The sequence below is a fragment of the Sylvia atricapilla genome, chromosome 30 (genome assembly GCF_009819655.1).
Source record: "Sylvia atricapilla isolate bSylAtr1 chromosome 30, bSylAtr1.pri, whole genome shotgun sequence".
In the NCBI taxonomy this organism is placed as follows: domain Eukaryota; kingdom Metazoa; phylum Chordata; class Aves; order Passeriformes; family Sylviidae; genus Sylvia; species Sylvia atricapilla.
Window position 1 is genome coordinate 203583 of NC_089169.1, and position 14747 is coordinate 218329.

Below are 14747 nucleotides of genomic sequence, written 5' to 3' on the forward strand. Positions count from 1 at the left end.
AGGGCCCCAGTGCACGTTGCCACGGCATGCTGAGCTTCTTGTTTACCCATGCCCCCAAATCCTTCCCCGGGCTCTTCTCCATCCATTCCTCCCCAGTCTGTTTGTGCTTCGGTGCAGCACCTGCCCTTGGCCTCGCTGAACCTCCTGGGCTTGGCACGGACCCGCCTGCCCAGCCCGTCCCAGTGCGGGTGCCAGAAGCCCCTTCCTTCCCCCCAGTCCTGCCCTGCTGCAGCCGCACACCAGCGCGCGCAGCCCGGGCTGCTCCTGGCCCCTCACAAAGCCCAGGGGCGCAGAGGGGCTCAGGGACACCTCTCAACAGGGAACCATCCCATTTCACCCACCATTGCTCACAGGAGCTCCCAACCTTTGGAGGGATTTGTGGGGACAGAGAGAAGCTGAAGGCAGCATTCTGGCCCCTCCAGGCCACCCCCACACTGGGACTCTGTCCCAAGACCTTGCCCAACCCTTGGACAGAGCTTTTCCATCACACTCCCCCTACCCTGATGGATTAAACAGAGAAAAAGCCTGAAACAATGTATTTATTCTGAGGCAATGAGAATTTTCACTCTGGAACCCTTACCCCAGGAGCAGTATCCTCTAGTGCAGGGACACGGACAGGGACTGCCTTTTCCCCATGTCCAGGGTATTTTCCATCCCTCCCAGACTTTAAACAAACTTTTCCAGGTTCAGCCTCGAGACCAGGCCACTGCATTGAGCTCCTTCTTCTCCATGTCAAGGTCAAGGCAGCTGGTTCTCCTGTGGCAGAGACTTAACCTCTCAACCTCACTCCTGGGCTCCCTCCAGTGCTGCGGACTGCTTGCTTTGGTTGTCACTCTTCTTTTTGTGCCCCGAAACAATGTCATCAATACGGAGGAGGAGAACTGCAGTCTGCAGAGAAACCCCACACTAAGGGCTCATCTGGAGCTCATCACAAAAGACAAAACCCAACCTGCTCAGCTTTCACACCACACAACCATCAGCCTGGGTTGAAATGGTTCTTTCAGCACGGGAGAAGGGAATGGTGCCTCACAGGCTTGTGAGGAGCAGCAAGGGGCTGCTTGGAAACAAGGACACCCATTTTTTCTTGTTGACTGACAGAGAAGGGACACAGTATCACTTAGAGAAACAGCCTTTGATCCAACACCAGCAAGGTAATAGATCTGTAACTAGAAGGACAGCTGAGACAGGGCAGCCCCAGCCGGCTAAAGGGATAAAGCTCCCACAACCATTGGTGATTCCAGCATGTTGCTGGCATGGGATTCTCAGGCACAGCTCTGTCTGGCATTGGAACCAGTGGGAGCACTCTGCACCATTTGCAGGAAAAGGTGGGATGAAACACGATGAAATTTAGCCACAGGATCAAAAACCCTGGGAAAGCCTGAGTCTGGGCTCCCACATCCCTCATTATCCCACCTCCAGCAACAATGAGCTCAGACACCTGCATACCCTGCACTGGGTGTGTGATGCCCACCCAAACACCCCAGCATACAGAGAAGGATGTCCTCCTCTCCCAAATGATACCCAGAGGTATCAGAAATTTCCACCTCTCCTTACCTCCACGGCTGTTTTGTAGGTCTGAAGTTTGACAGCCAAGGGCTCCCAGATCCCCAGCTCCTTCATGTCAACCAGGGCTCCAGTCTCCCCATTCACCCCCCACGTCTGGCTGCCTTCCTGAGTGTGCTTGGCCTGGAAGCAAAAAGACAGGTCATCACCAGTGGGGTGAGATGGCAAATTCCCCTCTGGAATCTCAAAACTGACCACAGACTCAGGAAACTGTAACAGTTCATTAGACTCTTCTTGAGTTTATACAAGAACATGTTACTGACAGCATGACAAGGGCATTGGTCTGAACAGTGACTGATCCAAGGAGCTGGGTAAAGCAGGAAAGGGCTGACTCTCTCCTGGTGCTTCTGCCACATGCCTTACCCTGAGTGAAGTCAGAACACGGATTGTACTAGCACCACAGTTCTGGATCAGCGTCCGAGGAATGACTTCCAGAGCCTGGGCCACTGCACGGTAGGGCCACTGCTCCACGCCTGTCATGCCCTTGGACCTCTCCGTCAGTGCATGGGAAACGGCCATTTCAGTGGCTCCCCCGCCTGGCACCAGCTGTGGGTCCATGAGGACATTGCGGCACACCTGCATGGCATCCTGCAGGTTGCGCTCCACCTCCTGCAACAGGTATGAAATCGTGGAATTGTTGAAGCTGGAAAGCCCTCTAACACCATCAAGTCCAAACATTCTCCCAGCAGTGCCAAGGCCGCCACTAACCCAACTGGCAAGGTGCCACATCCATACATTTGCTAAATCCCTCCAAGGATGGAGACTCCACTACCTCTCTGGCCACCCTGTGCCAATGCTTGAACACACTTTCCATGAAGAAATTTCCCCTAATACCCTATCTAAACCTCCCCTGGTGCAAGTTGAGGCCACTTCCTCTTGCCCTGTCCCTTGTTACTAGGGTGAAGACCCACAGAGGGCTAGACCCTCCTGTCAGGTACTACTGAATAGGGAGCAGCAAGGTCCTTGCTGAGCCCCCCAGCTACTTCTTGTGCTCCAGACCCTTCCTTAGCTCCAGTGCCCTTCTCATTATTAAGTGGTGCACCACACCAGCTGAAAGCCCAGCCCACAGCCTGCTAGCTATGACTCATCATGAAGGTGGCTGGCACAGGAGGTGAAGGAGCCCATGCACTCACCGCTAGGATTTCCTTGCTGGCTCCCCGCAGGATGATGGTGCAAGCCTTAGGATCTTTGCAATCAGTGATGAAAGCAAAATACTCATCTCCTATTTTTTTCACTTCAAAGAGCCTAGCACCGGTTCCCACATCCTCCTCCCGGAGCTCATCTGTGCGACTGACAATGCGAGCTCCACAGGCCCTAGGACACCAAAGCATGACATTAGACAGTCACAAATCAGAACTGAGAAAGAGTGAGATCAGAACAATTCCATGTCATGCATAGTAGGAATGGGCTCCAGACAGGAGCCAACACCTACCTGGCAATCCGGTTGTTGTCAGTCTTCCGCACCCTGCGGATAGCAGTGATGTTGGCTCTCATCAGGTAGTGCTGGGCCAGGTCTGAAACCAGGTTTATGCAATTTCAGTAATGAAGCAGCAGTATTATGTCAAACTTCATCAGTTTATCAGTTACCAATCCAGCTATTTTAATTTCAATCTTTGAAACAAAAGGGGTTACAGGAAAAAAACACCTAAATGTAGCTTTTTAAACCAGGCTGCAAGGCAAAATGGTAGCACAGCTCTCCAGCAGCTAAAACTCAGCTTCATTTGTGTATTGGTATCTTTCCCAAATGTTGGAAAAGCAAAATATTTTAAGAGTCCACTTTCACAAAGCAACATCAAGGACAAAATTCAACGCCTGTAGAGCACACTAATTTGCTAGAAAGCTAAAATAAAACCCAAACCAGATCCAGCACCTGGCTTGGGAGGAGTTGTATTCGTTTGCTGTTGTGTTGTTTTCTTTAGTTTTGGTTGGTTTTTTCTAAGTTCCTGAGCAGTGCATTTAACACCATGAACCTCACTGAGATGAATTCAACACAAAGGATTGATCACATGTGCTATTACCAGAAACTCCTTTTTCTGTGATGACCAGATCTGGCTTGACTCTTATCAGATCTTCACACATCTGCTGAATGTACTCTTCCTCCATCTGCAGGATACGGGCAAAGTCTTCCTCCCGAGTAATTTCAATGTCAGTCTGTACAAAAGAAGTGTAAACAGCTTACGGTGTTCATTCCAACCTTCACTGTATTAGACACACCTTCCCCAGCTTCAAGCAGCTCAACTCCTCCAGTATAACCAGGGAAAATAGTCAGGGATGAAAACCACTGATCAAATAAACTGTGACATTGTGTCATTTGAGCATTAACCTTAGTTCAAGCTCAGAAATATTTCTTTTGCTCTTGACCAGCACTTAAGATACGCAAACCACTGTAGCTGCTTCAATGAATCAAAACGATATAGCCTCACTCCTAGCAAAATTACCCTCCACATTCAACAGGCCTCTGAAACATAGAACACAGAAAGCCCTTCACCACTTACACTTTTAACAAGCCATCTGCATTTGTTCGTTTTACTCATCCTAAATCAAGACTTGCAGATGTCTCCAATAGGACTCACTTTACCTGGCTCTCTCCTTTCTTGTACTCCAGTGAACAATCCAGAAGGACAATACGTGGATTCTTAATAAGTCGACGCATTCTGGGATGGGTTACGTCTTTATTCACCATGATTCCACGCAAAACGCATGAGTCTTCACTAAAACCACCTGGAATCTGACAGACATAGGGAAGGGAGAAAATGAGATGAGTCAGTTTAGTCTACAAAAACTTCTGTATCTGAAAGTACCTCCTGAAGATGTCCCACATAAGGAAAAGGGAAAATATCTCCCAAGTAACCACAGTGCATCCAGATCACTATACAAGTTTAAGTACACACTGACTTAGATTTTAAGTGGGAAGCCATGAAAGAATTTAAGAAACTTTTAACATCCTACTGTCTGGCAATATGTTTCATCTTCCATCTTCCAAATCCAACTGAAATTATCTTTTTGACAGGTACTCTAAACGAGTTGAAATAGCAGCCCCTGTTGGCATTATAAATGAGCATGGCTGACACCAATGACTGAAATATCTTCAAGGACTACATCTGCAGACTGCAGAGAAGTAACACAAAATTCTTTCCAATGCACCCAGAATAAACTAGTTCACAACAAAAAAGGGGCAAAAGGATAAGAAACAGTTCAGGACAAACTCACCTTTTCTACTTTCGCGTATTTTTTAATATCAATTTCCTTTCTGCCATTTTCTTCAAACTCCACAGTCTTAACAGCATCAAGAGCAATGGTACAGGCCAAGTCAGACCATCGGTTTATTGCCTTGGTGTTTATCGCACTCTTAATTATTTTAAGCATCATCTCTTTATTGTTCACATCCACTGGAGTGCTGAGATAAAGGAAAAACCAAAGAGCAAACTGCATGTTAATCCCAAGCAACAATCTAACCCTTTTGACTCCCTCTCCACTTTTACTAAGTTGTATTTGAATAACACAGCTGCCTGAAGGAGCAGCCTGAAGCAGTACAGAAAGTCCATGTCCCTCCTCTCCAACTTCTGCCAGCCCATACTTACCCAATTTTCTTTAGAATACTGATCATGTCATCAAGAGCCTTACGATAAGCCCAGATGATCACAGTTGGGTGCATCTGCTGTTCAAGGAAGTGTTCAGCAACAGAGAGCATCTCTCCAGCTAAAAAAAAAAAAAAAAAAAAATCCCCCAAGTAAGTTAGTACGATAATCAGCAGTCAAGAAAGGAGAGCTCATACCAGAAAAAATGTACCTTTTATGCAGAGAGCTCTAACATCACCTACACCTTTCTTTACACTTCACTGTGGTCATCATGGGGAAAGAACAACTTCCCAAAGTGTGGAGCTGATCACGTTACAGTCTCATGAACCTAGCATGCTCTTGCACAGTAAAAAAAAACCTCTCCATCTCAAGGTTAGTAAATAACTAAGATGTCTCACTGTAGGCTCTGCTTAGAAAAAAAGTGAACTTCAGCCTTTATGCAAAATGTCTGAGTTAGTCTCCTTACCAAGGATAATGACAGATGTGGTCCCATCTCCAACTTCTTCATCTTGAGTGCGGCTGATCTCGATCATTGATTTTGCAGCTGGATGCTGGACTTGAATCTATGTAGGAGCAAGGGGTATGGATTTGTCCCAGAATATTAAAGCAGAAACATCTCACGTCACTCAATGGAATAAATATCACACTTTTAAAACAATCAAAGGCATTCTGTCACACCACAGCAAGGCTTTTTCTTTCTTTCTGAGACCAAACCCAACCCCTTGTATTTGACAGTATTGTGTCTCTTCACTTTTTTCAGGTGCTAAAGTTTTTAGGATGTTCTTTTAAAAGCTCTTGCACCTCACAGATGATAAATGAAATTATTCTAGGTCTTGTCACGTGGCACTGTGAACAACAAAAGGTCACAATGCAGTTGATAATAGCTCCAATTACCAAAGAATCTGCATCAGTCTTGTAAACACTCCATGTAAACTTCCCATTCTAGGATCACAGCGACGTTTCTGCAGAGCAAGGACACTGGCTGGATATATTTCATTTCTCCCCAGTGAGAATCTTTCTTGGTGCAGCTGGTTAGCATTTGCCCTCAGGATAGGTGAGGAGATCACACAGCTCCATTGTCACCCAAGATTCAGGCACATACTGACTTAATGTTAAGCAGTACAATCCTTTAGGAGAAACTTACTTCTCTAAGAATAGCATTGCCATCGTTGGTCATCACAATCCCACCCATGGGGTCCAAAAGCATCTGCAACCACAAGAGAAACAACACTTGACTGCTCTGTCCCATGTGTGTCTCACTTCTAGTCAGCTGCAGCACATGTGTTGAAGCACAAATTCTTACCTTCATCATTGCTCTTGGTCCTAAACATGTTCGGATAATGTCAGCAATAGTCTAGGAGGAATCAAAAAAACAAGGTAATTCAGGAGACCATAAAAAACTCAAAAATATCCCACAGTGAAATCAGCAAAAACTTAAGCGATCCAACAATGCTCCAGATGAGATGCAGCCAAGGCTAAGAATTGTGAGGAAATGAGAATATGGGGATTATCAAAACACTGGAACCACACTAAATTATGATCTCAATCAGATGTCCAAACTAAGACACTTACAGACTTTGCAGAGAAAGGGGGTTTGGTTGGTTCAATCCCTCCACGATTTATAGGGTACCCATCACGTGAACAGTGCATATATTTAATTTTTATACAGAATTTTTATGTAATAGTATAAAAATCTTCTACTAACATAGAAAATTATTTTCTGTGTTGCTTCTTCTACTCCATATTCATATAGAGAAAATACCTTCACATCTAGTTTTCCCTCTGAAGTATATAAATACACCTACACACATGCACACACAAAAAGGATCAGAATAGCCTGAGAATTTGGTACCTTTGCAGCAGTGATGTTTCCCATCTGGACTTTTCTTCCAGACTCATGTTTTGTATTCTGACCTAAAGCACACAGAAAAAATAAAATTAATCGAGTACAGTCAAGTACAAAACAACAAAGATGCAGTCACCTTTCAGTCTCACATTTATCATGTGACCAGTTTGAAATTCAGAGTTTACAATACAAATACTGCAGTCATGATGAGAAATACATTTATAGAAAACCATCAGTGGAAAACAACATTCCCTATTATAACAGAACTCCTCATTACCATCCCAAGACAAAGCTTTGCAACCCTGGAACAGGACCTATTACCCCAGAAAATCAAACTGCAGTGACTCACTAGGATCTGCCAGATCTCACAAAGCCAAGGAGCTGCCATTGTACAGTAGTGTTCAGTCAAAAAAAGTTACAGAGGCTCATGTACAGTAACGCAGAACAGGGTGAACATTAAGTTAATCCATCAATGTTGCTTTGGCACATGAGGGTGAGCAGCAGCTGGGGTACCAACTGGCTCACAACCACAGCTGGAGACCAGCTGTCAACAAACTCAGCCCTAGAGCATATTTTGGCTCAGAGATGCTTTTCTGGTGTTACAAGCCTGGCCCGAGCCTGCCCAGATTTACGCAGGAGCAGACGCATGTGCGGGAGGTGTAAGACAGAACAAAAGGAAACAGCGGTCAGAGCAGCACCAAGTCTCAGGCAAGCATGCTTATAGAAAAGGAGCAGTGGGCTACAATAGTCTGCCTACTAGGTTAACAGAGAACAGAATGGATGGAGAAAAGAGAATGGGATACTCAAACAGAAAAAGAACCCCCGGGAATATCTCATGTTGGTGAATGGTGTGAGAATCATATAACGGTTTGAGTTGGAAGGGACCTTAAAGACTATCTCGTTCTGAAACCCTTCATGGGCAGACATACCTTCTACTAGAGCAGAGCTCCAGGCTCTGTCCAGCCTGGCCTTGGACACTTCCAGGGATGGGGCAGTCACAGCTTCTCAGAGCCACATGTGTCAAGACCTCCCAAGGAAGAATTTCTTCCCACTGTCCCACCCAACCCTGCCCTCTGGCAGTGGGAAACCACCCCCTCCTTCCCACCAGTACAGGCCCTTGTCCGCAGTCCCTCTCCAGCTCTCTTAGAGCCCCATTTGGCACTGGAAGGAGCTCTAACGTCCCCCCGCCCGCCCCGGAGCCTTTACTTCTGCAGGCTTAACATCCCCAGCTCATCTCCAGAGCAGAGGGGCTTCAGCCCTTGGAGCATCTCCGTGGACTCTTCTAGACTCGCTCCAGCAGCTCAATGTCCTTCCCATACTAGAGGCCCAAGAATTGGGGTTCACATGCGGTTCTAAGGGGGCAGTACAAAGCAACGTGCTGAGAAACACGAGAAAACAGGCGAGAGCAGGGAAGAATGCCAGAAAAGGTCAGACCGCAGCGGGGCTCCGAGATCCCACGCGCAGGGCGCGGCAGAGGCTGTGGGTAGGGAGCTGCGAAGGGGAGCTCGGGCCGCGCCGGGGGCGGCAGCGATACCCAGGGGATAGGGGTAGGATAGGGGGCACCGGCTGGAACGGGCTGTGAAAGGGCGCGCAGCCATGAGGAGACCCAACATGGCGGCGAGTCAGGCGGGCGGCAGAGCGGGGCGGGGGTCCGAAGCGGCCATCCCCTCGCCCTCCGCTCCCGGAGTCCGGGCCCATCAGAACTTACTGAGAACCAGGACGGGGCGCGGGCCCATCATCGCGGCGGCTCGAGCGCGGCGGAACTTTCTAGAGCCTCAGAACTAGACCCTCGCAACGCCGCGACACCCGGCACCGCCTCCCACGGCCGCCGTCAATCGCGCGTGTGCGCTGCACCCCGAGGAAACGCCCGGCGAGTTCCGGCTGGGAAGTGACGCTGCACAAACGGGGCGGGACCTCCCGGGCCCCGCCCGAGCGCGGCTCCCGCTGCACCCCTGCGGACGGGAGGAGCCCTGCATAGAGCCAGGGGACGGGCGGCAGGCCCCGCCGGTGGGCGCCGAGTGGACATTTCGCTGCTGCCTTCACGTTGCATCCGGAAGGCACCGGGTCCGAGATGCCAAGGGAGACCTTGGCTCCGAAAGACAGACTCACAATGCCCACCCCCTCGGTCAGCATGGCAGTCTCGCCCAGGCCGCACTGCAGCACCCCAGGGAAATGACGGATCTAGAGGAGGCACCGCCCGCCCGATAGGGCAGGCCATGCCCCGGGCACGGAGCAGAAGCTACTGCTGCTGGAACGCACTGAGCTCATGCCCCATCCCGGCAGGGTCCTTAGCCGTCCTCAGCCAACCACGGCCATTTTGTCACGCGAATGGACCACGGATGAGAGAACGGAAGGGGGAAATAGCTAGTGGCAGACGACATGTCCTGATCCACTGTCAGCAGAAAGCTGGAGCCTGTCTACGGGAGGAGGGTGTGGATAGGTGTAGTTAAGCAGAGTGTCCCCAGTGCAGGAAGGGAGAGTTTCCCAGCATCTGCACCTGATTCTTGAGGAATTTAACCCTGATGCACTCCAGCCGCACTGCTTTACAAGCCCACCATGGATCTGGGCAGGCTCGTGGGCCAGAGAACAGCACCAACAGGGCAAAGCAGCAGGTCTGACATCCTCAATCCAATCAGGTCTGTGGTGTCACCAGAGCAATCTCCGTCCCACAGGGCAGGCAGCACCTGGAGGGGGCCCCGAGATCTGACACCCTGCAGAAAACTGCAACAGGCAAATGGGAGCTGAAGGCAGCACAGGGGGCAGAGCCCCACAGACAGGCCACTCTGGGCACTAACACACTGCTCTCGTATTGCTGCGACTGCAGAGGAGAGAGGGATTCTGCCTCCAAAGGGGCTGGACAAGGCAGTTTGGGACTTTTGGTTGTTCTTTTTTCTGTTTGCTTGTTCCCCCTTTAGAACACAGAGGACACGGCCTCGCTGCTGCTGCTGCAGCCCCCGAATCCTTTGCCCAGAGGGCTGAAGCACGGCCCAGGCAGCACCTCGCAGGGACGGTGCCATCCCAACCCAGCTGCTCTTCTTGGGGGTTATGGGTTGTTCTTTCCCGAGCTCCGGGATGCTGGTGGCATTTGACTCTGCTCAGTTCTTTTTGGTCTTGGGGGTGTCGTATTTCCTCTTGCTCGAGTACCAGAGCAGCAGGGGGATCCCGATGGAGGGCAGGGTCATCACGCCAAATGCTGCCCAGTCCAGCTAGAGGGAGAAATCGTTAGAGAAAAGTCAAAACAATCCAGGCCACAGGAGTCTTAGAGCAGTAACGTCAGAGGAGGAGAGTAAGGGGAAGACCTCACACTGTCTGCAGCTTCCTCATGTGGGGAAGCAGAGGGGCAGGCTGTGGCCTTGGTGACCAGTGACAGGACTCAAGAAGGAGTGCCCGCAGTTGTGTCAGGGCAGGTTTAGGCTGGATATTAAGAAAAGGCTCTTCTCCTAGAGGACGGTCTCCCAGGCACTGGAAGAGGCTCCCCAGAAAAGTGGTCACAGCACCAAGCTTGACAAGATCTCAAGGAGTTTGGACAGGGCTCACAGGCGCGTGGTTGGGATTACTGGGGTTGTCCTCTGCAGGGCCAGGAGTTGGACTCCACAATCCTTGTGGGTCCCTTCCAGCCTAGGAGGTTCTAAGAGTCTACCCTCAGATTTTCTGGCTCAAATCCCACAGTGCAAGTTCCTTCACAGAGGGAGCTGAGATGGAAACTTAGCTGCTTCTGTGACAGTCCTGTGGAGAACTGACAGGAATTAAGTGCAGCTCTTGCTGGAGCTCTCTAGATGACTGCAGGGCAAGCCAGACACACCACGTGCAAGCAGGAAGCCATGGCACTGGGCTGCAGCCGCCACGGTGCACTTCTCCACTATCAATTGAAAGGTACTTACAAAGTGAGGGGAGAACCTTCTGTCAAAGTCACGCTGAGCCAGGATTCCTCCCTGCCCAGGAGCACTAGTGAAGCCAACCTGGAAAAGGCAGGGAAAAGACAGGCTTTGCCACCTTTCCTCCTCACTCCAGAACCGGGCAGGGTGAGAGCACACAGACACGCATCGTCCCCGACCACGCGGCTCCAGGAGCACGGTCAGGTGTATCTGAAGGGGACCCATAAATCCACCACTTACCACGACCTGTGCACCCTCCTGTGCCAGGTACGTGATGGTGGCAGAGGTGAAGTTGAAGTACCCAGCTTTGAGAGGCCGTAGAACCACAGTGTGGGACACGTTGCTTGCTCTAGGAGCCAGATGTTAAGGAAAACGCTTGTATTTCATTGCAGGAAGAAAAGTGAGGAGATAGGAAAGAGCAGCCTGGAGCCAAGTGCAAAAGTCAGTGCTGCTGACAGATCTAAGTCCTCCTGGTCACTGACAGCCAGACCCACCTGAGGGTGACCCAGCTGCTCCTCCCCAGGCAGAGGAACTACCCCGGGACCTGGTCTCGTCTGCAAGGAACTTTATTTTTATACTGCACCATCCAGAAGAGCAGGGGTTTGGATTTGGTACCCTCTCCAGGCTCTGGAAGGAATTTCAGAGACAGCAGGTGAAGGTAGGACAAAGCTGCAGGATGCTCAGGGGCAAGAAAGGGATTTGGGAGAATTTCAAAACATTAAAAGATACGGAGCAATCCTGTCCCACTTGACGCTCAGCATGCCAGAGACGATGCCAAAGTCTTCTGGGGGGAAGGAATCATCTGACAGCTCCACATCTAGGGCAGCGCTAAACACAACAAAGAGAGGGGTGAGATGAGAATCTTAAGATTTGCCATCTGCTCACAGGCTCTGTAGCAAAATGCACTGACAGTTCCATCCTGACCAAATGGAAAAACTGATTTTTGAAAGATGAGATGTCACCAGTAGAAGATGTGGTGGAGAGCTGAGGTGTCTTACAGGGAGACTGCAGGGAGAGGAAGGCAAAGCTGAGAGAAACAATCACAAGGACAGGAAAAACACTGTTTTTTCCACAACAGGATTTGACAGTTTGCTGGACTTCAGGTACCATCTCATGGATACACACGTTAGCCTAAATAAGAACTAAATCCCACATGTAGAATTACTTTATTGTATGAATCCAACATTACAGCACCATATTCTCTTCTCTCAGCAGTACTGCACTCAGCATGCGTTATTCTGCCTTTAAAAAATATCTAAAAAGCAAAATCGCAAAACGCTTTCATAGTGTGGCGCATTTTGTCCAATCAGCTTTTCATTCTGCGAATAATGCTTTCTACCAGCACTGTGGAAGTTTTGTTTTATCTTTGTCAGGTCCATAGTTAAGTCCTGATAGCAAAAAGGAATTTTCATTAAAAACAATAAACGTAAAAAAGAGCTCACAAAGCCAAGAAAGGGAGCCGCATGCATGGGGAGCAGAGTGCCACAGGACACCACAAGAACTATACCAAGCTGGACTGACCGCTGGAGCAACCATGAGGTGAAAGCAGGGACAACTGAAGAGGAAGAAAAAGGCAAATTTCAGGGTCAATCCTTCAGGCACTGCTGGACAGATGAGAGTTAGAGGGAGCAAAAGCAACAGCACATCACGGAGCTCAGAAATCACCTTGCGCCCTGCAGCCACACAGAGAACATTTGCTCGTGGTCAGTATTAAAGCCTGGAGAGAGCTTACCTGGAGCCAACGTTGTAGATGTTGTACTGCAAAGTCAAGTCCTTGCCCTCCACTGCGTATCTGTTTAACAGGGATTTGGAAGCCAGGAGCCTGGCGCCATCCTCGCAGTGAGCCACAAACACCAGGGCAAACACGGAAAGAAGCGGGAGCTTCATCTAGAAACACAAGGAAACGGAACGTCACTGATCAATTGAAATCTCTCAACACTTGCCTGTGAGGATGTAAGAATTGGCACAGCAGTGTCCCAGACCTGCAGCCATGGAAAAAAAGTCAATGGTCTTGTCTTCTTTCAAAGCCCTGGCCAGTATCACTCCCCTTTACAGAATCATGGAACATCCTGAGTTGAAAGGGACCCACAAGGATCATCGAGTCCAACCCCTGGCCCTGCACATCTCAGTAATGGGCAAAGCTTTCAGATCACTAAGCCTCTTCTAGTAACTTCCAGAGCAAAAGCTTTGGCAATTAACAATTTCATCAGTTTTACCAACTAACAGTTAATTGCCCTTGCAAAGCCTGGCAACTTTCCAGCACTGTCTTACACAGCAGAGTTAGTTCTTCCCAGAAAGCACCAGCTGCTCACTTCCAACATTTATTCTTTCCTATTTCCAGCCACTAAGGAACCACCAACTCCCTCCTGTGGCTTTTATGATCCCCTGCACAAGTCCCTGCTTCAGGCCAAGTGTCCCGACTTATCCAAACACAGTGCCTCGGACGCCACCCTGCTGAGTGAGAGGACAAGAAGACAACAGGAACACTACAGATGTGACCAGTGAGGACACCTGATGGGGCTTTCAAATGCAAAAACTGCTTCAATATCAGGGCCTCTGCCCTCCAACAGTCACAGGGTGGTTGGGGTTGGACAGGACTCTGAAGACCATCCAATTGCATGCACCCCCCTGACAGGGGCAAGGACACCTCCCACTAGACCAGGTTGCTCCAAGCCCTGTCCAACTGGGCCTCTGACACTTCCATGGATGGGGCAGCCACAGCGTCTTTGGACAACCTGTGCCGGTGACTCGCCTCCCTCACAGGTAACAATGTCTTCCCAATATCCCATCTAACTCTACCCTCTAGCAGTTGGAAGACTTGTTCTGTCAACTCCAGGCCCTTGTCCAAAGTCCCTCTCCAGTTCTCTTGGAACCCCTTTAGGCCCTGGAAGGGGCTCTAGGATCTCCCTGGAATCCTCTCCAGGCTCCACACTCACAGCTCTTCCAGCCTGTGTCCAGAGCAGATGGGCTGTAGCCCCTGGATCACCTCTGCGGCTTCCTCTGGACTCACTCCGGCAACACCACATGCTTCCTGTGCTGGGGAACCCAGAGCAGGAGGCAGCTCTGCAAGGGGAGGGTCTCAGCAGAGCAGAGAGGCAGCAACCCCCGCTTCACATGCTGCCCACGCTGTTGGGGATGAGCGCAGGACTGTGTCTGGTTTCTAGGGCCCCAGTGCACGTTGCCACGGCATGCTGAGCTTCTTGTTTACCCATGCCCCCAAATCCTTCCCCGGGCTCTTCTCCATCCATTCCTCCCCAGTCTGTTTGTGCTTCGGTGCAGCACCTGCCCTTGGCCTCGCTGAACCTCCTGGGCTTGGCACGGACCCGCCTGCCCAGCCCGTCCCAGTGCGGGTGCCAGAAGCCCCTTCCTTCCCCCCAGTCCTGCCCTGCTGCAGCCGCACACCAGCGCGCGCAGCCCGGGCTGCTCCTGGCCCCTCACAAAGCCCAGGGGCGCAGAGGGGCTCAGGGACACCTCTCAACAGGGAACCGGCCCGTTTCACCCACCGCTGCCCACGGAAGACGCCGAGTCTGACGCTCCAGCGCCAGAAACCGGGCGGTCCTTCCTGGCCCTTCACAGTCCACGACCGATCCTCTCCTACAGACCCTTCCCAGCGCCCCTCACTCTGTCCAGAGGGCCGAGGACACAGCCTCGAGCTGCCCCGAGCCCCCCGCCCCTCACCGTCTCTCCCGCCGCCAACGCCGCAAAGACGAGTCAGCGCAGCCGCGGCGGAAATGACGCACATGAACCACGACTCAGGGACGCCCTATGCCCCCTGGGAAATAGAGTTGACGCGCGCACACACGCAGGGACTCCGCGCCTGCGCACGGCACGCTTCCTGTACCGCCCCAGCGCCCACTGGTGGCGGAGTGCGGGGAGCGAGTTGGA

At 50.6% G+C, this 14747-nt stretch overlaps 2 protein-coding genes across 4 annotated transcripts; both read right to left on the minus strand.

The window, feature by feature from the left end:
• Positions 1-522: 522 nt before the first annotated feature.
• CCT3 (chaperonin containing TCP1 subunit 3) lies at positions 523-8849 on the minus strand. The gene is made up of 14 exons (XM_066337979.1): positions 8696-8849; positions 6994-7055; positions 6445-6495; positions 6286-6348; positions 5608-5704; positions 5145-5262; positions 4774-4960; positions 4142-4291; positions 3582-3714; positions 2996-3077; positions 2697-2877; positions 1927-2172; positions 1555-1686; positions 523-888 (listed from the first exon to the last, which is right to left on the minus strand). The coding sequence occupies exons 1-14, from the start codon at positions 8724-8726 to the stop codon at positions 784-786; spliced, it is 1638 nt and encodes a 545-aa protein (XP_066194076.1). The 5' UTR covers positions 8727-8849; the 3' UTR covers positions 523-783.
• Positions 8850-9853: 1004 nt separating this feature from the next.
• On the minus strand, positions 9854-14637 carry LOC136373049 (translocon-associated protein subunit beta). 3 transcript variants are annotated; one of them, XR_010745575.1, is made up of 7 exons: positions 13799-14269; positions 12595-12749; positions 11592-11690; positions 11103-11211; positions 10869-10946; positions 10294-10723; positions 10075-10193 (listed from the first exon to the last, which is right to left on the minus strand). XR_010745575.1 is itself a non-coding variant. In XM_066337987.1 (6 exons), exons 2-6 carry the CDS (start codon positions 12747-12749, stop codon positions 10083-10085), a joined length of 552 nt encoding a protein of 183 aa, XP_066194084.1. In that variant the 5' UTR covers positions 14541-14637; the 3' UTR covers positions 9854-10082. The 3 variants fall into 3 exon arrangements, 2 of the variants coding, with proteins under 2 accessions (XP_066194084.1, XP_066194083.1); XM_066337987.1 differs by lacking the exons at positions 10294-10723; positions 13799-14269 and adding an exon at positions 14541-14637 and having other exon boundaries at positions 9854-10193; XM_066337986.1 differs by lacking the exon at positions 10294-10723 and having other exon boundaries at positions 9854-10193; positions 13799-14255.
• Positions 14638-14747: the final 110 nt, after the last annotated feature.

Coding starts and splice junctions, on each gene's coding strand:
- CCT3 (XM_066337979.1), bottom strand. CDS start 8,726: ATGATGGGCCCGCGCCCCGTCCTGGTTCTCA. Junction 4,961..5,144: donor AGTATTCTAAAGAAAATTGG/GTAAGTATGGGC, acceptor CCTTTATCTCAG/CACTCCAGTGGATGTGAACA. Junction 3,078..3,581: donor CACAGAAAAAGGAGTTTCTG/GTAATAGCACAT, acceptor ACCTGGTTTCAG/ACCTGGCCCAGCACTACCTG.
- LOC136373049 (XM_066337986.1), bottom strand. CDS start 13,888: ATGTGGTGTTGCCGGAGTGAGTCCAGAGGAAGCCGCAGAGGTGATCCA. Junction 11,691..12,594: donor ATCTACAACGTTGGCTCCAG/GTAAGCTCTCTC, acceptor TGTTGTGTTTAG/CGCTGCCCTAGATGTGGAGC. Junction 11,212..11,591: donor AAGTGGGACAGGATTGCTCC/GTATCTTTTAAT, acceptor TCTGGCTCCTAG/AGCAAGCAACGTGTCCCACA.